The 23,325-nt window shown below is 30.8% G+C and overlaps 4 protein-coding genes and 4 non-coding genes across 8 annotated transcripts; 6 read left to right on the top strand and 2 right to left on the bottom strand.

The window, feature by feature from the left end:
• The first annotated feature begins 3,101 nt into the window (after positions 1 to 3,101).
• LOC133297936 (small nucleolar RNA Z199) lies at positions 3,102 to 3,181 on the top strand. The gene has a single exon (XR_009749696.1). It is a non-coding gene; the product is annotated as a small nucleolar RNA Z199 (small nucleolar RNA).
• A 72-nt stretch (positions 3,182 to 3,253) lies between these two features.
• Positions 3,254 to 3,328, top strand: LOC133297934 (small nucleolar RNA SNORD18). Its single transcript, XR_009749695.1, has one exon. It is a non-coding gene; the product is annotated as a small nucleolar RNA SNORD18 (small nucleolar RNA).
• An 85-nt stretch (positions 3,329 to 3,413) lies between these two features.
• Positions 3,414 to 3,496, top strand: LOC133297937 (small nucleolar RNA U54). The gene has a single exon (XR_009749697.1). It is a non-coding gene; the product is annotated as a small nucleolar RNA U54 (small nucleolar RNA).
• Positions 3,497 to 3,597: 101 nt separating this feature from the next.
• On the top strand, positions 3,598 to 3,697 carry LOC133297938 (small nucleolar RNA R64/Z200 family). Its single transcript, XR_009749698.1, has one exon. It is a non-coding gene; the product is annotated as a small nucleolar RNA R64/Z200 family (small nucleolar RNA).
• Positions 3,698 to 4,564: 867 nt separating this feature from the next.
• LOC133297929 (probable protein phosphatase 2C 80) lies at positions 4,565 to 5,215 on the top strand. Its single transcript, XM_061497166.1, has one exon. It carries the CDS (start codon positions 4,565 to 4,567, stop codon positions 5,213 to 5,215), a length of 651 nt encoding a protein of 216 aa, XP_061353150.1.
• Positions 5,216 to 16,676: 11,461 nt separating this feature from the next.
• On the top strand, positions 16,677 to 17,132 carry LOC133297928 (MADS-box protein AGL71-like). The gene has a single exon (XM_061497165.1). It carries the CDS (start codon positions 16,677 to 16,679, stop codon positions 17,130 to 17,132), a length of 456 nt encoding a protein of 151 aa, XP_061353149.1.
• A 558-nt stretch (positions 17,133 to 17,690) lies between these two features.
• On the bottom strand, positions 17,691 to 18,263 carry LOC133297927 (MADS-box protein 04g005320-like). The gene has a single exon (XM_061497163.1). The coding sequence runs from the start codon at positions 18,261 to 18,263 to the stop codon at positions 17,691 to 17,693; it is 573 nt and encodes a 190-aa protein (XP_061353147.1).
• Positions 18,264 to 20,939: 2,676 nt separating this feature from the next.
• Positions 20,940 to 21,596, bottom strand: LOC133297926 (MADS-box protein AGL42-like). The gene has a single exon (XM_061497162.1). The coding sequence runs from the start codon at positions 21,594 to 21,596 to the stop codon at positions 20,940 to 20,942; it is 657 nt and encodes a 218-aa protein (XP_061353146.1).
• Positions 21,597 to 23,325: the final 1,729 nt, after the last annotated feature.

The following is a 23,325-nucleotide window of genomic DNA, read 5'->3' as shown; positions in this document are numbered from 1 at the left end:
GCCAAAACAACAACATTTTTCTGCATAACTGGTCACTTAACCCCAAAACTCAACTCTCCCATTAACCTAACATGCATTTCTACACATAGTTTCATACTTCAACTCACATACCATCAAATCCATAATTTTCCATACCTTAAGTCATGATATTTTCCAATAAAACACAAGAGGGGTTGTGGTATTTACCTTCGGACTTCAACCCACAAGATTGCAAGAATAACTCAAGTCTTTATCTAAGCAAAACTCCTCTTCCTTGCCCAAATCCAAAAATGAGCTCACAAGGTAGGCTCCTCATTCTTTCACAAACAACTCGCTAAAGGAAAAAATGAAAGGGATGTGATGAAGATGAAGATTGTCAAGTGTTTCCTTTCTTTCCCTAAGCAATTGATGGAGCACAATGGTGGACGAAAATGAAGGTTATCCATAGGTTTAGAGTGAGGGTGTCCGACGGTGAAGAGGGAAATGTGAGGAGATGTGGTGTTTCAAATACACTTAAGTGAGTTGTACTCACCAAGTGGGTATAAACTTATTTATCCTGTTTACTTAACTCTCTTTCAAATTTGACATATTGACTTAAAATATTTTTTGTGGTAATATTCACTATTTTACTTTTAACTTTTGAGTAACTTTGCCTACCTATGTTTTTACCCAATAACTATCAGTATTCACAATTTTTACTAAAAATGTGATTTTAAATTTTGTAAGTAGACTTCTCCTGTAATTAATTCTTCACTAATTATGATCATTTCTTAATAAACTCATAATTTACAAGTTAGGGTCATTATATAATCCATTGTAATTTCACATTTTACAAATTAGGGTTATTATATTCGAGCTTCAAGTCTTTGTTATATAATAGTTGGTCGTCCTGCTTATATCGCCTTAGTATAACAGCATATAGCCCCATTGGTGGGCTCAAGTAGCTTTTGCAGGTATTGTGTGTTCGTGATGCCTATTTGTGGGCCATGTCTCTTATGTATAGCTAGAACCATGTGTATGTCCCTTAGATATTGACTATTAGGGAGGCTGTAGAATCTTGAGCTGCTGATGTCGTAGTTGTACTCCTGGGATATAACCTTAATATGAGATGGATGTGCGTTTTCTTAGTCTTTAAGCATTGCATTGGTTGTTGGGCCTCCTGGGTCATTTATGAGTTGGACTCAATTATCCCGTGTGTGATAAGTGCAGATCACATATGTTTAAAATAAGAAATATAATATTCAAACTTAAGAAAAAATATTGCAAAAAATATCAAGAAATTATTATTGAAGACAAAAATTAGGAAATAAAATTTTAAAATGACTACTCTAACTTGTGCAGTAAATTATATCTTATCTCTTTTATAATTATTTAAAAGAGAAAAGATATATTTATAACATATTTTCGTTTACAACCTCTTACAACCATATCTTAACAGTTGATTTTTGTCAATCAATGTTTATTATTTATTGTGAATTAATACGTTTGATTTGCGAAAATAATAACTGTTGATTGACGAAAATCAACGATTACGATATGATTGTAAGAGGTTGTAAACCAAAATAGGTTGTAAGAATAACCTTCCTCTATTTAAAATTCTAAACATTATTTGGATTAACTTATCCTTCCTACTATTTTGCTGTAAAAAAAATCCTTATTTTATTACATGTAATAAGCTTCAACAAAATTTAACATAGAAATTATTTTATTATATTTGATTATTCTAACACAATTTGCATGTATCTTTCACATAAAACATATACCTTTCAACATGAAATTACCAAGGGGTATATTAAGATTTCTCTATCAACATTACTTGGTCACTACTCTGATATCAAGCAATCAATTCAATTCAAAATGTTAAGTTGTTGAGTGATGTTAAATGAATTAATCATTTTTTATATTTTATATTATATTTTTTAACAAAATCACAAGAAATGATCAATGAGAAAAATATTTGTCCTTTTAAATGATAGTCATTTTAGTTAAAACTAAAATTTTTTATTTAATATTTAAATTAAAAAACCTCTCACTCTCTCCCATAATGATTTATGTTTTTTTTTGGTGAGGATTTATGTTTCTCTTACCACAAAATATAATAATTTTGACTAAAATGACATAATTTTATGTTATTTAAAGGGACAAATACTGATCCTATGATTTCTGTTTCTCTTACCATAAAACACAATAGTTTTGAATAAAATGACACAATTATATGTCTTTTAAAGTTAAAATTTCTCTTATATTATTTATTTTTTATATTAAATTATCATATTATAAAATATCTCATTAGATTAAAATTGCTCATTACATGCACCTTATTTATAAGATCTTAGATTATTTTAGAATTATTTAATACTATATTAGTATATATTAAGATTATCAACATATATATTTTTACAATAATTAAAAGAATTATTTGATTATTACATGTTTGTTTTTATTTTTTTTTTGGTTAAAATTTAACATAATTAATAAAAATAAAAAATAGCTACAATGTAATAATATGATATAAAAAATCAAATTTTATGTAAATTTAATAATTTATTAAGTGAGGTGGGTAACAATATAAAAATTTACACAATATAAATGCAGATTATATATATAAAAAGAGCAATCAAGAAATGTATAAAAAAAGAAAGTTATATTTATAATTTTTTTTCATTTAAAATCTTTTGTCTTAATCGTTGATTTTCGTCAATTAAATGGTTATAATTTATTTAACCATAAACCCAATAATTATATTAAACCCTAAACCCAATAATTATATTGACAAAAATCACAATTAAAATTTGACCGTAAGTTTTTATAAATTAAAAAGAGATTATAAATATATCATTCCTTACCAAAAAAAAAACCCCGCAATCAGGAAACAAATTAGGGATTAGAAAGATCCCAAATTTTTTTGGATCCGGCCCAACCTTTCTTTAAATTTTAGGGTTTCAACATAATCGTTGTTGTATAAATAGGTAAAGCAAGTCATTCCATCACAGTGTTTCATTCCTTTGCCTCCTCTCACAGTTGAATCCTCCTTTACTCAGTATTCATCCAATTCAATTCTTTTTTCTCTTCTTGTTTTTTAGAGATGATTTTGCTCTCTATTTTGTAGTCTTCATGTGCATCAATCAAGTGATGAGAAAAAAACTGCAACAATATGATTGGATTCATTCCATGATTCTATGTATTTAAGTCTCTGATGAAGAAATCTTTTCATCTTATTCGGTTTTAGAATATTTTTTTTTTTTTTTTAAGTATAATAGAAATTTGTTTGAAAGAGACATGATGAGTTTTACATTGGTCCGTGTTTCTGAATTACCGTGACCGACAACTCTTACCAATTTCTGATCTCTTTCTGTAAGCTTTTCTAATTTTTCTTTAAATTGTTTTTTTTTTTTTAATATTTTGGTTGATTTTTTGAATTTTCGGGTAGCAGTGGCTCTATGATTTTCTGCCTTCGTTGCAGTATACGCTATTCCGATTCAAAATTTGAGTAGAGATTTTATTGTATATGAGAGCAATTGCTACCTGTGTTGTTGAACAAGTTTCAATTTATTGTTTTTCAAATTAAAATTGAAAATTGTTGATTTTTTCTTTTTAGGTTTTGATTTGGTACTTGTGGTTCTGCTGTGATGATTTAAGAATCAATATTCACATGTCAGACTTCAGAGATTTTTTTTCTAAATCGATGAGAATGACATTCTTCTTCACTGAGCAGAAATTATAAATTTTATTTATTTATTTATTTTTTAATTTTATAAATGAATAAGGAATTATGACGGGAGATTTCTGAGAAGAGTCTCGATACTTTTTGAGAGCAAACGAATCGGTGTTTGCATAGTTCTCAAGTAACCGTCAGAAATCAATGCTCGCTGGCGTCGACGGCGCCGCCCTTACGGGTGGCATCTCCGCCGGTAGCTGTCTCATATTCCATAGCCTTGTGGAGCGGCGTCGCCGCCTTTACCATTTAGGACTGGCCATGAGACATACATTTTATTTTTTTAATATTTCTGCTTTAATTTGTAAAAGAAAAAAAATGAGATTTTAGAAAATTGATTTTTCAAAATTAAAGAAAAATTCAATTTTTTACCTCTTTATTTCTTTTTAAAATTCATTACACTAGAGACAAATTATTGGCTGATTGATTCTATTATGCTATGTTTGGTACGAGTTTATGAAAAAAAAGTCTAGGAAAGAAGTTTGCATAGGAAATCATATTTCAGTTGATTTTGTGCTCAAATTCAGTGTTTACCATTGATGATTTCGGGTTACCAAAAAATTTTCCTATGAAAAACATAATAATAAAAAATAAAAGGGAATAGGAGAAAATGATTTCAGTTGGGAAAAAGGAGCGAGAATTAAGGATAGATGTTTTTACTATGAGAAAAAAATATTACAGAACTCAGAATTAAACAACCTCGTATTCATTCTGTAATTTGAGCCACTAAAACACACTAAAACAGTGATATCATCTTACTTTCCATCCGTATGACTGCGTCCTTATCTCTTTTATCAAACCCACACTTGTTTCTTTCTTTCTTTGCGCCATCTTTTCTTTTCTTTGAAATTTGAAACCTTCGAGTCGACGATGATTATCAAGAAGCGTCTTCGTGATAAATACGTTGTTGCCAGAGAGAAGCCAAAGAAACGGTTGAAGGTGTTGAAGAGGGTTGCTGGGAAATTCTACTATCCAAATGATAACCCAAAGAAGGGCTTTGTTGATCCAAGAAAAGTGTTGAATGATGCTTTCTTGAATACCAAAGCAAAAGGATCATTTACCGCATCTATTGTTACTCTGAAAGAAGGGGTGTTTCATGGAGTTAATGTGGGTGATATTGGTTTAATGCTGTTTAGAAATAATAGGTTTTTGGTTCAATCACCCATCCAGCAGCACTCTTTCAACACACCATTTCAGTTGGGGAATAGTGAGATTAGTGACAGCCCTGACTCTGCATATGAGTATGAGAATTCAGTAAAGGCAGGGGATATTCTAGTGTTAGGTAGTGATGAACTTTTTGATAATTTGTACGCTGATGATATTGAAGAAATTCTGAGGTGGACAAAAGGAGTATTTGAAGTTAATGATTTGGCTCAGCATATAGCAGACATTGCTCTGTCCTTTTCCAAGTCTAAAGATTTTCGAACCCCTTTTCAGGATCCTTCTGAGAGAGAAGGACGCAGTCATATGGGTGGAAAGAAAGATGATATCACTGTTTTAGTGGCTCAAATTACTGTATGAATACGAGGTTGTTTAATTCTTTTGAGTTTTGTAATATATTTTTCTCATAGTAAAAACATTTGTCCTTAATTCTCGCTCCTTTTTCCCAACTGAAATCGTTTTCTCCTATTCCCTTTTATTTTTTATTATTATGTTTTTCATATGAAGATTTTTTGGTAACCCGAAATCATCAATTTTTTTTTTCTTCTTTTAATTCTCTTACTTGCTTTCCGGTTCTTGCTCTCAGCTTCAAAATCACAAAACTACCTTCGCCCGCGAATTTCACGATATGTGCCTTGTTCCTTAATCAAATCTGGATTCTCTTTTTATCTTTTATTTTTTTGAGACCAAGGAGGTGGAATCTGATCATTGATGCGTTGAGTTTCAAGTCCCTTTAATCTGATCGGAGGAATTTATTTATCAGTAGAAGGTGAGAAATTCATTGTAATTAAATCAATTAGGTTATGATTGATTTCTATTTTGAGAGGTTTCTTTTTTCTTTTCTTTGTTTCCCTCTTCTTCTTCTCTTTATTTTTGGCGCGATTTGGATTACTTCGTTTACTATCACATTATGCGGGGATTACTTTAGGATTTTGTTTTTCAACAATTTTTCTGCTCAGTAAGGTTTTTTTTTTATATTTTTTATTAATTTTTTTAGGGTTGATTCCTTTCACATTTCGAGAAAGTTTGAAATTTGATTGTTAGATTTGGGAAAAGGATTCAATGGAGTCTAGTATTTGTATTGTTTGAGTGAGATCACAGAACAGTGAAACTCTGAAACGCGTATTCAGTGAGAGAGATATGAACTTGTATGTCCAGATATTTGTGTCACAGATCATTGTTTAGAATAGAACCCTTTGTTTCTTTCCAAAATAAAAAAAGTTTTTCTTTTTTTTGTTCTTGGATTTCATCGATATTCCTTAATGAAAAATTTGATTCACCGTTATAAGATCATTACACTAAGAGTGCCATATTCTTTTCAGGCAATAAATTCAGTGTTAAACAAACAAGTACAAGTACATCAGTAATCCTACAATTGATCAATCATTTCAAATTGTTTCCTTTAGTTCATCACTATAGATAATTACCGAGCCATCTAATTACCTAGCCAATCTAATTAACGGGATAGTAATTTTACCTAGCCACTCTCAGTTTTCTACTTTCCTAATTTTCCATAAATACCACATCTCAAGAGATTTTCTTAAACAGTGAATTTGAGCACAAAATCAACTGAAATATGGTTTCCTACGCAAACTTCTTTCCTAGACTTTTTTTTTCATAAACTTGTACCAAACATAGCATTTTGGGATACCTACCCACACTTCCCCATCTATCCCAAAAGAAAACCTCAACCAAACCCACCCTTAGGGATTTTTTAATATTTATAATGTTTATAAATATTCCAAAAAACAATTTATAATGTTTATAAAAAACAATTTACAACCCTACGCACTGTAGTTTATAAAAAACAATTTACGACCCTCCTCCCTTATCCTCAGCTTCTTTATCTTCAGCTTCCTCTTATGCTCCCTCACCACTAATGTTGAGGTTGGGGGGTCCTTCACGGCACGCTACTTTATCGCTGAATATTTTCCCTCGTCAGATCATCCACATATGGAGGTATCGTAAAAGACCCCTCCGGTTTCAATGGATAATTTGTCTCCTCACTGTGCTGAGGGAGTAGAGGACCAGGGTGCGGAGGCCGAGAGAGCGAGGACCATGGAGCTGAAGGATGACTGAATTAAAAAAAACATTCCTCTTTTATATTTATATCAAATGAAAATTTTTACTTTAATACACAAAATTTTGTTATCAAATATTTTATATTAGTTCCTTTGTAGAGATTATTGTGGTTTTTTTTAAATTTTTGAGGGATTATAATTTTTTTTAAGAGATTAAAATAGATTCTGTGATTTTTTATTGAGGATTCAAAAAGGTGTTTATTCTAAAATTAATACAGAATTCTTGTTTATAAAAATTTGCCTTTATATAAAATGAAGGTTATATTTATTATCTTTGTTTTTTACTACCTATTATTATTAAATATTAACTTGATTTTCATCAATTTAATGATTATAATTTATTGGAATTTAATAATTAATTAATAAATGTTATTTAATAAATTATAATTGTTAGATTGTAAATTATAAGGGTTTTATAATTCTCATGTTGAAGGAGAATTGAAATCTCATGTTGTAGAGATAAAAAGCATGTGGGACCCATGTGTTAGAAAAAATTATATGTAGGATCCATGTCAGCACGGAAATCGAAGGGTGTGTAAGAAAATTATAATTCTCATGTTAAATGAGAATTATAAAATCCAAATTATAATCGATTAGATTGACGAAAATCTGTTAAGATTTGGTTGTAAGAAAGAAAAAAAGTAATAAGTATAACCTCCTCCTTATATAACGGTGGGAAATCATAAATATGAAGATAGAAATAAATATAATTGTTGGATCAACATAATTGTTGACCTAAGGGCCTGTTTGGTGTGACATATAAGACATGATAGTATAAGCTTATACTATACGTTACGACATTTTCAGTTGTTTGGTGTGACCATCGTATAGTATAAGCTTATACAACATAATCCCTTAATACATCAAAACAATATAACTTAATTCGGCCTAAGAATGAGGGATAAAGTCTGATAAGATATTGTTGTAGACTATTTATATTTTGTATTAAAAATGAGGGATATATTGTTTTAATATTAATCTATTGAAATAAAAATTAATTTTTCAATATATTAATTTTTAAAATATTGAATATTTTTATTTTTTTAAAAATTAAATTTATATTTTGAACACATTGATCAATAAATTTTTATAAAAATTAATATCATATGACATTTTTGAAGAATTATATAACTTCTTTATTAAAGGATATTTTTATTAAAAATATTTATTTTTATCATATATCGTATTATACAGTGCATTACCAAATATTAGATGATATTATCTTGTACAATATATTATTTTATACAATACCGTGCCAAACGTTGTATAGTATTAAAATTCAATCAGGTCTTATACAATCAGACCTTATACTATCAGGTCTTATACTATCAGGTCTTATTCTATATATACTATACACCAAACATGCCCTAATAGTGAGTTTGATTGATAGTAACTCTAATTGATTGTTATAATATTCTTCCCTAAATAAATATCAAAATAATAAAGTTCATGATTATGGATTATATAAATTTAAATAAATTCTTGAATTATACTTAAATATTTTATCTGGATAAACTACAATAAGCCCGCAAAGGGTTAAAGCCCAAGAATAGGCCCAAATACATATAGGGCCCATGAAATGCACAATATCGTCATCGCACAAAGGACCAGAAAGCGTAATAACCTTATTGCGTCTAAATTGCCTTATATGACTTAAAAGCTAAGGAAGGACTCTATGACAGACAAAGATCTACCGTGCCATAAGCCAATACACTAAAGAAAACTCCACCTTCCCACCATTCTAAGATGGTAGCCTAACATGTAGATGTTTAGCCAGAAAGACACCAGCTGAGAACAGATAAGCCTGCAGCCCATAAACAATCAATTAGAAGACATATCGCCTACCAAAGGTGACGTCAGACTTACTAAATAAACAAAGGGTACATACGCCCATAAACAGTCAATCAGAAGACATATCGCCTACCAAAGGCAGCGTCAGACTTACTATTTAAACGAAGGGTACATATGCAGGTATGATCATCTAATTCCAGTAAGTATACAATATTAGCTTAGCATTGATACTGACTTGAGCATCAGAGTGTCATTGTAGGTACACCTAGCCAGAGCCATCGGGCCAAAGAAGTTCCACATTAGTTAACCACAAATCAGACGTCAACAGCCCACAAAGCACTTACCCATTCCAAAAGTCTTCACTCATCAACCGTGTGTGATTAGACCCAACCCATATTGTACGGGACTAATCAATATTTAATCATAATAAAGTGTACATTTTGACAAAAAATAAATATAAAAATAGGAGCTTAAAGTAATAAGTTCTAGTAAAAAGGAGTTTTGTTCAACGCTCGTTAAGTCTACTTTAAAAATATAATTTTGTATATTAATATAGGTTTTAATGTTTCTATAGTGAATGTAATTAAGTTATTTATATTCATTCTTAAAATGATGTGGTTTTGTGTCGAAAAATTAAAAAATTATAATTAAAAAGACTATTATAACCTTGAAATAAATTATAATTACAAAAATACCTTGATTTCTGTCCCAAAACGACGTCATTTTAGGCTCAATGTAGATAACTTATCTACATTGACTGTAGAAAAAATGAACCAATTAATATAATAAAGGGAAAAGACAAACCCATTAATATAATAAAGGGAAAACTATTTTGTGCTTTTAAAATGATGTAAGTTGTGTTCTTTTAGTTTTTTTACTCTATTATGTACTTCCGATCAATGCTGTGAAAACCGAACCGGACTGGCCGGGTTGGTCCGGAACCTGATGAACCGGTCATTTGAGTGGTCCGGTTATCATAATGGATCGGTCAAGTATCAGACCCGGTACGACCCGGTGCGACCTGACCGGTTTTGGTGAAAAACCAGTGACCCAGCCAGGGTTTTTTTTTTTAAAAAATATTTTCAAAAAAAAAAGTTTTCCAAAAAAGAAAATCATAATTGACATATTTGAGTGATCTGTTACTTATTGACTTACATAAGTTATATACCTACAATATTAATATTATCTCAGTTATGTACTATGCAGGAAATTTTGATTTGATAGTTAGAGATGTCATTTACCGAACTTGAGACACCAATATAACAAGTATTATGTGTTTGTTTGATCCTTTATTCGACAATAATGTATAATTTATTATTTTTTATATTAAGATATTTAGAATTTATATTATTTTTTTCAGTTATTTGATTATATTTATAATTTTTTAATATAAATTATAGATTTATATATAATCACCGGGTTATGCGGTTAAACCAGTGACCCACTGGTTAAACCAGTGACCCGGTATCTCGATCGGATCATTGACCGGGCCGATTTTAATAACATTGCTTCCGATAGTACATAGTCATAACTTATGAAGCACCGACACTTCAAAAATTCTGACGTGTCGTGTTCGACACTCATTGGCACTCCGACACTTCCCGACACTCTAATACTCGTTGCAAAGACTCAAAATTAAGGGTCATAAGCACCCTTTTAAAGACTATTTAAAAATTGATTCAAAATTCTAAATCTAAAATTCTAAAAATAATAAACTTTCTAAAATAAATATAACAGTAATTAACATCTAAAAATAAATAAAAAATTATAAATAAAAAATTCAAAAAACATCCCAAATCTTTAATCTCAAATCACGCCAAATATGTTGCTTTCCTTTTCTTCCCAAACAAATGACAATCACTTTTGCTGCTTTACTGGGACTTGGATTCAATTGTAATTTGTTATATTTCAAATCATTGCCTCTTTGAACAATTGGGCCATACTTATTAGGTCACAATTCTAGTTGACTACGAGTTTCTCGAATCAATGGTTTGACCATTTACAATGGGCCAACTATAAGTGCATCATGATAATAAGCACAACTCAATATGAATGCTGAAGCTAAATGTCAAATTAGGAATCTTATCATATTAACGCAATGAATCTTTTTCACAATCTGCCTGTATGTAAATTCAATAAATAATTAAACTGAATAATCTCATAACATAAATAATGTATCAAGTCATGGAATTACAACACATAGACCAAACAAATCCTGATACAATAATACAACTCTAGTCTGAAATAAAAACAACTTATTCAAATGTGGTATGGACAACCCCCATGCTCACCAAATAGACAGCATAATCAAATCATGTCTCAAGTACAATAGCCATAGAGATATAGCAGCAAGGCAGAAATCATAATAAAATGGCAAAGTGCATGCATCATCACAACTCAACTCTGGCTTCCTGCCACTAAAGGTCTCAACCTTAGAAGTACCTGTACCTGAAAATGTGCCCCCACATGGAGTGAGATCTCTAACAGAAATATCAGTAAGACAAGGGGTCCTCAAGGATCTCTCCACCCCAAGCTTACTTGTGCAATATAAGTTCAAAAATGATAACAGTAGTATAATAGCAAATATCTGTGCAATGCAGCATATGTCCATCTCAAATGTGTCATCCTACTGGCCAGAGAATAAAATGTAGGCATTACGTACGTCTACAACCCATAGTATAAGGAGTCCACCATGTACCTCACACTCGGAGTTACCATCTTGCATGTGGCCCAACATGCTCAGGGATTACTGTCTCGTGTGGGATACCCCATATACATATACATATGGCAAAAGCACTATATCTTAATCCAGCTCAATAGCATATCCAATATTCATAACATAAACAGATATATTTTTAGAAAATCATATCATGCATATAAACCATCCCTCCATGAGGTATGGTGGAACCATCAATGGGTAAAACCGAGAACACAAAAGCTTACTTGCAGTGCCAAAATCCCTATCCAAAGGCTCGGTATACATATATACACCAACAGTCACATAGTGCGACAATTGCAATATGTTTATTTCATGAATATTATTAAAAATCAGAATTTTGAATTTCATAGCAATTGGATAACGTTTTCTTTTTCGTTTAATGACCGCAAGTCCTTCTTGAAGCCATAATTATAGCATTTTAAATATCTTTATTATTTGTATTACATTTCCAACAGTAACACTAATTCCCTAAGGTATCATACCCTAATTGGGGTTTCCCTACGCATCAGAATTGGTTTCTGGTCTTTTCTGACAGGGGTAATCGATTATCATGCAGAGGGTAATCAATTAACCTACACGGTAATCGATTATCATGTGTAAGGTAATCGATTACCATGCGGACAGAATACGAAATCTGCAGATTTTTCTGTATAATCTGCGGGTTCCATGGCTTCCAAGGGTCCAAGGTCCGATTTTTCATCAAATAGAAGTTCAAACCACATGATTAAACATAGATATACTATCTTTTACTTGAATAATTAATGTTTCCCCTTTTTTACTTCACAAAATAAGCCATTTTTAAGAAAGTGCAAGGGAAATGATTTATAGTTACATATGAACCTTTGAAAACAGAAAAATAAGAAAACTTTGAGGACTTTGAAGATGCTCCAAGCTACTGACTTGGTGGTGCATGAAAATCATACTCAAAGGTAGGTTCTTTCTTCACAAAGTTTGGTTCTTGAAGCTCTCTAAAGTGTAACAATGGTTTTCACACTCAAAATCAAGTGGACAACCCCTAACTCTATGCAAACAGAAATTCAAAACCTTAATAAATGGTTTTTCTCCAACAAAACTAAAGCTTTACAAGGATTGATGATGATTCTATAGCATAAGAATAGAGAAAGGTGGCTTCTTGGCTAGGATTCATGAAAAATTGACCTAGGGTTTTGTATCATTAGATATAATTAGGTGCACTAACTTAAACAAACAGTATTAGTTTAGTTAGTTTTTCTCTTCGCTTAACTCTAAAATTCTATATTATTAACCTAATTTTCTTTTTAAAATTATCATATTTTTACATTAATTTTTCGAAACACTTCACCGTAACATAACCGATATTAGTTCTGACATCACTGCTTATTTTTTTACCCCAAACTTGATATTCTTAACCTACACATTTTTCTGAGAATATTTATATTTTTATCATAATTTTTCGGAATACTTCTCTGGTACGCATTTATACCCCGAAACAGAACCGGTATCTGCATTTTTCATCATAAAAGAAACTTAAGCATTATTGGACCTTCTAGATAATTATTTTACCATAGTTATGCATAATCTTTATTAACTCCATGCTCCGGGATCGATAATGTTATTTAATTAATTATTTAGTGTGCAGGTTTTTACAGCTCCTGCCAACAGATGCTCCTGCACCATCAGTACTTGAAAAGAAGGACCCCGAAATGTGGGGTGAGATATTCATATATATCTCAGTAAATTAAGGGCTGTTGGAGAATCTCTCCTCCCCAAAGCTCACTTCAGGCAACAAGCAATAAATAACATAATCATGAATGTATGCATGTCAAGTGTGCAAATAGCTGTCATATATATACCTTCGTTTTATTATAGTTTTTTAGGGAAATGTTATATTTACTAACTAAATTGTTTACAAACTCTTATAATTAAATTTTAACCATTGATTTTCGTCAATCTAATGATTATGATTTGATTGTAAGAGTTTGTAAATAATTTAATTTGTAAATACAACCCTCATTAGTTTCCTATTATGTTCTTGTTCTAAAAATGTAATATCATCGGTGCTCTAACTATAGCTACATTAATTAACACCCCCTCAATACCAATACCTGTGAAATGAATAACTTCCTGTGAAATCTGTGAACTTGTCTAGTTTAAATTTAAATGTCATGATAATTAATCTATGAATATATAAATAAACTTTTGTTTTAAATTATGAATGGTCAGAGTTTTCAAAGTCCCTGTATGACTTGTTTCTCTATGTCCATGCAGTATTCGGAAGCTTTTCTTTTCATGCAATAAAAGGAAAGAAGAAATCAGAGGAGTGTGTTCTGTTTTGTCAATAATTTTTGAGATATTACTTAACATTTAATGCTATGTACATAATTAGGAGCCTCAGACCCTTTTCCTTCTTGGAGGGAGCTCATAACCAATTTTGGTCGAGGCCATTGGTAATCTAATTCAGTCGTCAAAATTCAGGATAGGTTTTAAGCAAGAGCCTGACACCAATTTCCATGTCTTGATATGATAAAAAGAAAAGGCATAATTAACAAGTCATCTATTTATCTTCACTAAACTTATGGTTTAACCGCCTTTTTGTAGCAAAGCCATAAAAATTGCCTTACCATGGTGGTGGCCCAGTGTTGAGATAGTTATCTTAAAGTTCCAAATGATTTTTAGAATCTTTTTGAATCTCAGAATACACAAGCAAAGGTCTTAAAGGAGTGCGGATGGAGATTCCATCAATGGAACGGCACCGAATGTATGGATCTGCAAAGCTGAGTTGTTCTTCCATCTCCAACCAAGGTTCCTTTGGCAGAATACGTTAAGGGCCTGTTTGGATGAGTTTTTTTCTCGCCAAAAGTTGTTTTTTTTAAGAAAAAAAAGTTCTTCTTACTTTAAGTTTGTTTGAATATCTGTTTTTAAAAAAAGTAGAAGTCACAAAAAAAGTCAAAAACTTACTTTATTTTAAGCTAAAAATTTTAACTTCTAAAAAAAGCAGAAGTCAAAAGTCAAATATTTTTTTCAAAAACTAAATATTTTTATAAAAATATAAATAACTTTAACTTTTGTAAAAAGTACTTCTAAACTAAGGAAGAGGTAAAAATTACGTTTTGTAAAAGGTGAAACAAACGGGCTCTAATTACCAGAATACATTAATCTTTTATAGTTACTTCCTGTTACTGCAACCCATTTTAATTTTACGAAACGTAATTAGTTTTCACAAAGAACAATAAAACTGCATATTGGAAAAACTATTAAAATTACAAAAATATCATGATTTTCGTCCCAATACGATGTCGTTTTGGGACGAAAATCATGATATTTTTGTAATTTTAATTTATTTCAGGGTTATAATAGTCTTTATATTTATAATTCTTTAAGATTTCAATACCAAAATGACATCATTTTGGAAAAAAAATGCAGATAACTTATCTGCAGTAACTGCAGAAATATTTTTCCCTTAATTATAATGACAATAATAGAAAGTTGATTGGTTCCGTTAATATTAATAACGAAAAATTTATATGCTCTATTTTTTAATAGAAATAAGGACAAATCAATTACCTCAATTATGGTTGACTAGAGTAATGCACGTGACATTCCTCTAATTTGTGCAAATTTATAAGGATGGCATAAAATGTAAAAGGGAAACAAGAGATTGTACTCAAATATATATGTAATTAAAATCGAGATATTAAACCCCAAGATGGTAGTTCAGTTGGTAACAGAGCAAATTCTTGGATCTTTGGGGTCAGAGGACGTGTCTTTCTTCTCAAATGGGAGATTAGTCTTATCCTTCCTCCGATGGCGAAGCTCAATACACCCGCTGTTCCAATGAGAGGGTAGCTTTCGGGGTCGTACTCCGAGCTCAATGCACCCGTTGTTCCAATGAGGGGATAGCCTTTGGGGCCGTACTCCAAAGACAAGGTGACCGGATGAGATTGAATGGAGATACCTTCAGATTATACAAAAAAAAAATCGAGATATCCTGTGAATTAGATATAAATGGGATCATTGGAATGACTCATATTACTAAAAAATTTGAGCCCTTAGATATAAATGGGATCATTGGACAAGATTAAGAGTGTAACTTACACTGGTGTAAAATGATCCTAACCATATATATATATATATATATATATATATATATATATATATATATATATGAGGTAGGATCCTTTGACACTAGTGTCAAATTTGTAATTTGACACCTTAACTGAGAGCAGTTAGATCAAAAAAGATCAACGACTCTGATTTGTAAGCATGTAACACCATTGATCTTTTTTAATCTAATGGCTCTCAGATGAGGTGTCAAAGGATCCTACCTATATATATATATATATATATATATGGAAAGATATACTTACCACCAAAAAAGTTTACAACCTTTACAACTAACTTAATCACCATTGATTTCCATCGATATAACAGTTATAATTTATTGAAAATTATTGGGTTACTTTTATTAATTAAATATTAATTTCCAATAAATTATAACTGTTAGGTTGACGAAAATCAACAGTGATTAGATTGATTATAAAAGTTATAAACTTTTCGGTGGTAAATATATCATTTCCCTATAATATACATATACATATATATATATATATATATATATATATATATAATAACCGATTGAAGTTATTAACTGCCAAAAATAATATGCAGCAATCCTATCGGAATTTAAATTTTTTTAATATTTTCAATTACATAATTTAGAAGAGAATCTAAACGAGAATATTAGAGGTAATTAAGATTGAGAAATAAAAAGATAAATTTAAAATATTTTATTTCAATAAATTTTTATTATCATAATTCAATATTTAACGAACACTTTTATAATATAGCCAAAGAATTAAAAATAAAAGTATTAAAAATACAATAAATAAAAATTTTAATTCATGATTCAAACAAAAAATATTTAATTTACAGTTCATTCGCTACGGTGTGTAGTATTTAGTATGGAATGAATGATAATATATTTTTTTTCTCATGCGAGATTCATATTTATTTAATATATTTTTTTCTCATGTGAGATTCATATTTATTTTGAGATAGGTTATATTTTCTATCAAAAGATATCCTCCAAAATTAAAATATGTAATTTGAGAATTAAAAAGGGAAAGGAAAAAAAAATAGGGAGATTTAGCGAGGGGTAATAAAAGGGAAAATCGTCCTCTGTTTGTCCCGAAAATCGTCCAAATAGGTTTCCTTTTCTTTGTCTTTTTTTTTCTTTGTCTTTTCCATCTCAATGGATTCTTCCTCTTTGAGAAAGCCAAACGTACGAAAAGGAAAGGTTGAGGTCAAGAAAGTGGAAGAAAAAAGCAAGCGTTGTGTGACCTTCTCAAAACGCAAACAAGGGCTTTTCAACAAAGTCACTGAGCTATCCCTTCTTTGCCAAACTGAAACTGCTTTGATCATCAATTCTCAGAAAGGAAAGCTCTATGCCTGCGGCTATCCTGATCCTGACTCTGTCATCCACCGCTACCACGACCGCAGCGGAAGAGGAGGGTATCACAACCGTGCTGCTAAAAGGAGGTTCCAAGAGAGTGTTGAAACCTTAAGGCTAAAATATGAGGCAACTGAATCTAAGTTGAAAGAAGAGAATATGCATCATGAAAAGATCACTGAGGCAAAAAAGAATAGTTTACTATTCACTGAATGGTGGGATCTCTCCATTGAGGATATGAGTTTTGAACAAAGTTGAGGAATTTAAGAATTGCATAGAAGATTTGAAGATGAAACTTGTTGCTGCAAGGGAAAAGAAGAAGAAGAAGGTTGATAATTTACTTCCACCATTACCAGTTGCATCATCACCGATGCAAAGTTTACCAGATATGTCTTTCTTGAATGAGGGTTTCAATGGGTATGGTGCATGGAACTGTGGTGATTTTAGCCATTATTAATTAGGGCATGCATGGCTAGAGGTAACAGTTATTACTCAGGACTTGTTTCTTTTCTTGTGAATTATTGTTCATCTTTTTTGCTTGACTTTTGGGTTTGAGGGATTTCGTTCTTGACAGATACTATCTCTGTTCATGTGACCGCAATTATAACTACGGTGCAATTCACATCAATAACTGAAAGATTATAAGAACACAATATTCGCAGGGGTTTAATTGCACGGTCACATGAACAGAGATATTATCTGTCAAGAACGAAATCCCTCAAACCCAAAAGTCAAGCAAAAAAGATGAACAATAATTCACAAGAAAAGAAACAAGTCCTGATTAATAATTGCTACCTATAGCCATGCATGCCCTAATTAATAATGGCTAAAATCACCACAGTTCCATGCACCACACCCATTGAAACCCTCATTCAAGAATGAAATATCGGATAAACTTTGCATCGGTGATGATGTAATTGGTAATGGTGGAAGTGAATTATCAACCTTCTTCTTCTTCTTTTCCCTTGCAGCAACAAGTTTCATCTTCAAATCTTCTATGCAATTCTTAAATTCCTCAACTTGTTCAAATCTCATATCCTCAATGGAGAGACCCCACCATTCATTGAATAGCAAACCATTCTTTTTTGCCTCAGTGATCTCTTCTTGATGCATATTCTCTTTTTTCAACTTAGATTCAGTTGCCTTGTATTTTAGCCTTAAGGTTTCAACACCCTCTTGGAACCTCCTTTTAGCAGCATGGTTGTGATACCCTCCTCCTCCGCTGCCGCCGTGGTAGCGGTGGATGACAGAGTCCGGATCAGGATAGCCGCATGCATAGAGCTTTCCTTTCTGAGAATTGATGATCAAAGCAGTTTCAGCTTGGCAAAGAAGGGATAGCTCAGTGACTTTGTTGAAAAACCCTTGTTTGCGTTTTAGAAGGTCACACATCGCTTGCTTTTTTCTTCCACTTTCTTGATCTCAACCTTTCCCTTTCGTACGTTTGGCTTTCTTACAGAGGCAGAATCCATTGAGATGGAAAAGACAAAGAAAAGAAAGAAAGAAAAGACAAAGAAAAGGAAACCTTTTGGACGATTTTTCGGACAAACAGAGGACGATGTTCCCTTTTATTACCCCTCGCTAAATCTCCTTATTTTTTTTTCCTTTTTCTTTTTAATTCTCAAATTATATCTTTTAATTTTGGAGGATATCTTTTGATAGATAATATAACCTATCTCAAATAAATATGAATCTCACATGAGAAAAATATATATTATCATTCATTCCATACTAACTACTACACACCGTAGCGAATGAACTGATTATTAAATTTTTTTTGTTTGAATCATGAATTACAATTTTTAATTATTGTATTTTTAATATTTTTATTTATATTTATCTTTGGCTATATTATAAAAGTGTTCGTTAAATATTGAATTATGATTATAAAAATTTATTTAAATAAAATATTTTAAATTTATCTTTTTATTTCTCAATCTTAATTACCTCTAATGTTTTCCTTTAGATTCTCTTCTAAATTATGGAATTGAAAATATTTAAAATTTTTTTTCCAATAGGATTGCTGCATTTATTTTTGGCAGTTAATAACTTCAATCGGTTATTTTATATATATATATATATATATATATATATATATATATATATTGATTATAATTTTGTATTTGAAATAATATGTTAGTTAGGATACATATTACAATTCCAAGATTTACATGCCTTTTTCCCCTTTACCGATATCAAGTAATATCTTGATCTTAATTACATTGAGTAACAATCTCTTGTTTCCCTTTTTTTTTTTTGATAGCCTCTTGTTTCCCTTTTAAATTTTAAGTCATCCTTATAAATTTGCACAAATTAGAGGAAAGTTACGTGCATTACTCTAGTCAACCATAATTGAGTTAATTGATTCACTACAAAAAAATACACTTTCTGTGATGACAAAAATTGTCACTCAAGAATATAAAAATCATCACAAGAACACTTTTGTGGCGATATTTTATTTCGTCAACTTTCGTTACTAATGCTAAAGTCACTGTTAAATTAGTGACGATATTTTTTGTTGACACAATAAAAGGTATTTATTGTGATAAAAAATTATGCCACGAATATTTGTAAATAATAATGACGCAAATAATTTGTCACAGATATTTACAACATCAGTGATGATTTAATCATCACATTATAATAATAACTTTAATGACAAATTATTTGTCACTATTATTTTAAAAATAGTTACCAAATTTTTTGTCACTGTTATAAATTTCTTAAAATGATTTATAATTCTTATTATTCACATTTATTTGGAATTGTGACATCTATTTTAGTTGTAGACGAAAATGATAGCAATTGTTATTTAAAAAAATAAACCTTCAAATAATTCAAATCTAACATTTAAAAATAAATTATCCATTACATATATTTACTTACAACAACTAAAACAAAAAGCTCCCAAATTCAAATACCTATAAATCAATGACAACAAACACTTAATTCACCCATTATCCACTATTCATAGCACCTATTATCCACTATTCATCCCCTAATCACTAGGCTAGCTCCAGTCGCTTTCCAGTGTGCTCCAAATCTAAGAATGAAAAATTTACTTTACCTAATATATAGAATGTTAGAAAAAAAATTATTTGCTTTTATTTTTCTAAAGCAAAGGGTATAAGGGCAAAAAAAAAAATGAAAAAAAAAAAAAAACCCAACCACCAACTAGTTGAAATTTCCAACCTTAGATTACATCAGAGATTGTAAAAATAGTAAGGAGATGTGTGAATAAATCGCGTTTCTAAATTCAGTCGACACAAACATTGTCCTCCCAATACACATAGCTCAAGTGTACAAATCTTTCGATCTCTTGATAGTAAGGACAGAGCATAAGTCAGGATTGAGATTCAACTTATGTATCATGATCAGCCTTCTTCAATCTGTGTATTAAAAAATGATTGTCACACCCCAAAATTAATCTTCTATACCTCAAATTCCAAGCCATTTGTAAGCCAATAACCACACCCCTGCGTTCAGCTGTAAATGCCGTAACATAATAAAAAAATTTTCTAAGAGAAGTAAATTTTTTTTCAAAAGTTTTTATAAGAAACTACTTTTTTTGTTTTAAAATAAATTAAACCAAACATAATAAATTGAAACCACACCAAGATTTTCCAAGTTTATTCAAAGTCCCAAAAAACAAAAAATGCCAAAACACTGAATACGGCTTTGTTCAGTTGAGTATGAAATACCGTTATAACAAATACTTCTTTTGCAACACCATACAAAAATACTACTTTTGCAACATGTACGATGAAAGTTTCCCTTCAAGCGATTAATTGTACATATAATTAAAAGCGTTGGAATGTCGGTGACGCTGTTTTCGTCCTCATTCGGATCAGTAACTCTTTTTTTGTGCAATTCACATCAATAACTGAAAGATTATAAGAACACAATATTCGCACGGGTTTAATTGCACGGTCACATGAACAGAGATATTATCTGTCAAGAACGAAATCCCTCAAACCCAAAAGTCAAGCAAAAAAGATGAAAAATAATTCACAAGAAAAGAAACAAGTCCTGATTAATAACTGCTACCTATAGTCATGCATGCCCTAATTAATAATGGCTAAAATCACCACAGTTCCATGCACCATACCCATCAAAACCCTCGTTCAAGAAAGAAATATCTGATAAACTTTGCATCGGTGATGATGCAACTGGTAATGGTGGAAGTGAATTATCAACCTTCTTCTTCTTCTTCTTTCCCCTTGCAGCAACAAGTTTCATCTTCAAATCTTCTATGCAATTCTTAAATTCCTCAACTTGTTCAAAACTCATATCCTCAATGGAGCGATCCCACCATTCAGTGAATAACAAACCATTCTTTTTTGCCTCAGTGATCTCTTCTTGATGCATATTCTCCTCTTTTAACTTAAATTCAGTTGTCTCATATTTTAGCCTTAAGGTTTCAACTCCCTCTTGGAACCTCCTTTTAGCAGCATGGTTGTGATACCCTCCTCCTTCGCTGCCGCTGTGGTAGCGGTGGATGACAGAGTCCGGATCAGGATAGCCGCAGGCATAGAAATTTCCTTTCTGAGAATTGATGATCAAAGCAGTTTCAGCTTGGCAAAGAAGAGATAGCTCAGTGACTTTGTTGAAAAGCCCTTGTTTGCGTTTTGAGAAGGTCACATATCGCTTGCTTTTTTCTTGCACTTTCTTGATCTCAACCTTTCCCTTTCGTACGTTTGGCTTTCTTACAGAGGAAGAATCCATTGAGATGGAAAAGACAAAGAAAAGAAAGAAAGAAAGAAAGAAAAGACAAAGAAAAGGAAACCTTTTGGACGATTTTTCGGACAAACAGAGGACGATGTTCCTTTTATTACCCCTCGCTAAATCTCCTTATTTTTTTTCCTTTTCCTTTTTAATTCTCAAATTATATCTTTTAATTTTGGAGGATATCTTTTGATAGATAATATAACCTATCTCAAATAAATATGAATCTCACATGAGAAAAAAATATGTTATCATTCATTCCATACTAACTACTTCACACCGTAGCGAATGAACTGTGAATTAATTTTTTTGTATTTGAATCATGAATTAAAATTTTTAATTATTGTATTTTTAAAACTTTTATTTATATTTATCTTTGGCTATATTATAAAAGTGTTCGTTAAATATTGAATTATGATAATAAAAATTTATTGAAATAAAATATTTTAAATTTATCTTTTTATTTCTCAATCTTAATTACCTCTAATGTTTTCCTTTAGATTCTCTTCTAAAGATTCTCTTCTAAATTATGGAATTGAAAATATTAAAAAAAAAATTCCAATAGGATTGCTGCATTTATTTTTGGCAGTTAATAACTTCAATCGGTTATTTTACACACACATACATATATATATATATATATATATATATATATATATATATATATATATATTTGATTATAATTTTGTATTTTAAATAATATGTTAGTTAGGATACATATTACAATTCCAAGATTTACATGCCTTTTTCCCCTTTACCGATATCAAGTAATATCTCGATCTTAATTACATTGAGTAACAATCTCTTGTTTCCCTTTTTTTTTTTTATAGCCTCTTGTTTCCCTTTTAAATTTTATGTCATCCTTATAAATTTACACAAATTAGAGGAAAGTTACGTGCATTACTCTAGTCAACCATAATTGAGTTAATTGATTTGTCCTTATTTCTATTAAACAATAGAGCCAATAAATTTTTCATTATTAATATTAATGGAGCCAATCAACTTTCTGTTATTGTCATTATAATTAATATCAATAATAATGAAATCATTCAATTATCTGTTATAATAAATAGTGGAGGCGGTTTACATCAAAACAAATTGAGAAGAGTTTTATATATGTCCATCAACTTTTCATTCGAATCAACAGGATATGATTTTGGAAGTGTTTTGTGTGTTTGAGTGATGGTAATGCAGAGAAAAGGGAATGAAAGCGCCAATGATAGTGTATGAAGGCTTTTTCACCTTTTTGTCCCTCATTAATTAATTAATAACTATTTTGCCCTTGATTCGAAACTATCTACCAATCTGCCCCTCTTTAATCGACTGCCTTGAATTTTTAATCGATTAAATGGTCAAAACAGACAAAAATGGCTGTTGGGAGATTTAATCGACTAAATCTCCCTATTTAATCGATTAAATCTCCCAACATGCAACAAAGGGAAACAAGTCAGTATGATTTTTTAATCGATTAAGTAGGGAGATTTAGTCGATTAAATCTCCCAACAACCATTTAATCGATTAAAAATGCAAGGTAGTCGACTAAAGAGGAGCAGATTGGTGAATAGTTTTGAATCAGAGGCAAAATTGTTATTAATTAATTAATGAGGGAAAAAATGGTCTAATAGCCAGGGTATGAACCCTAATTGGCAGAGGAAAAAACAGAGAAGAATGAAATTGAAAGCGCCAATGATAAGATTGCAGCATTTAATTTTGGCAGTTAATAACTTCA

Source organism: Gastrolobium bilobum, unplaced genomic scaffold (genome assembly GCF_033153095.1).
Source record: "Gastrolobium bilobum isolate Gb01-03AN ecotype WA unplaced genomic scaffold, APGP_CSIRO_Gbil_v1 utg3325, whole genome shotgun sequence".
Lineage (NCBI taxonomy): Eukaryota > Viridiplantae > Streptophyta > Magnoliopsida > Fabales > Fabaceae > Gastrolobium > Gastrolobium bilobum.
The sequence above is the reverse complement of the archived record's forward strand: the minus strand, read 5'-3'. Positions and strand labels throughout refer to the sequence as shown.

What these genes read in the sequence shown, in the direction of transcription:
- LOC133297929 (XM_061497166.1), top strand. Translation starts at nt 4,565, where the DNA reads ATGATTATCAAGAAGCGTCTTCGTGATAAATACGTTGTTGCCAGAGAG.
- LOC133297928 (XM_061497165.1), top strand. Translation starts at nt 16,677, where the DNA reads ATGGATTCTTCCTCTTTGAGAAAGCCAAACGTACGAAAAGGAAAGGTT.
- LOC133297927 (XM_061497163.1), bottom strand. Translation starts at nt 18,263, where the DNA reads ATGTGTGACCTTCTAAAACGCAAACAAGGGTTTTTCAACAAAGTCACT.
- LOC133297926 (XM_061497162.1), bottom strand. Translation starts at nt 21,596, where the DNA reads ATGGATTCTTCCTCTGTAAGAAAGCCAAACGTACGAAAGGGAAAGGTT.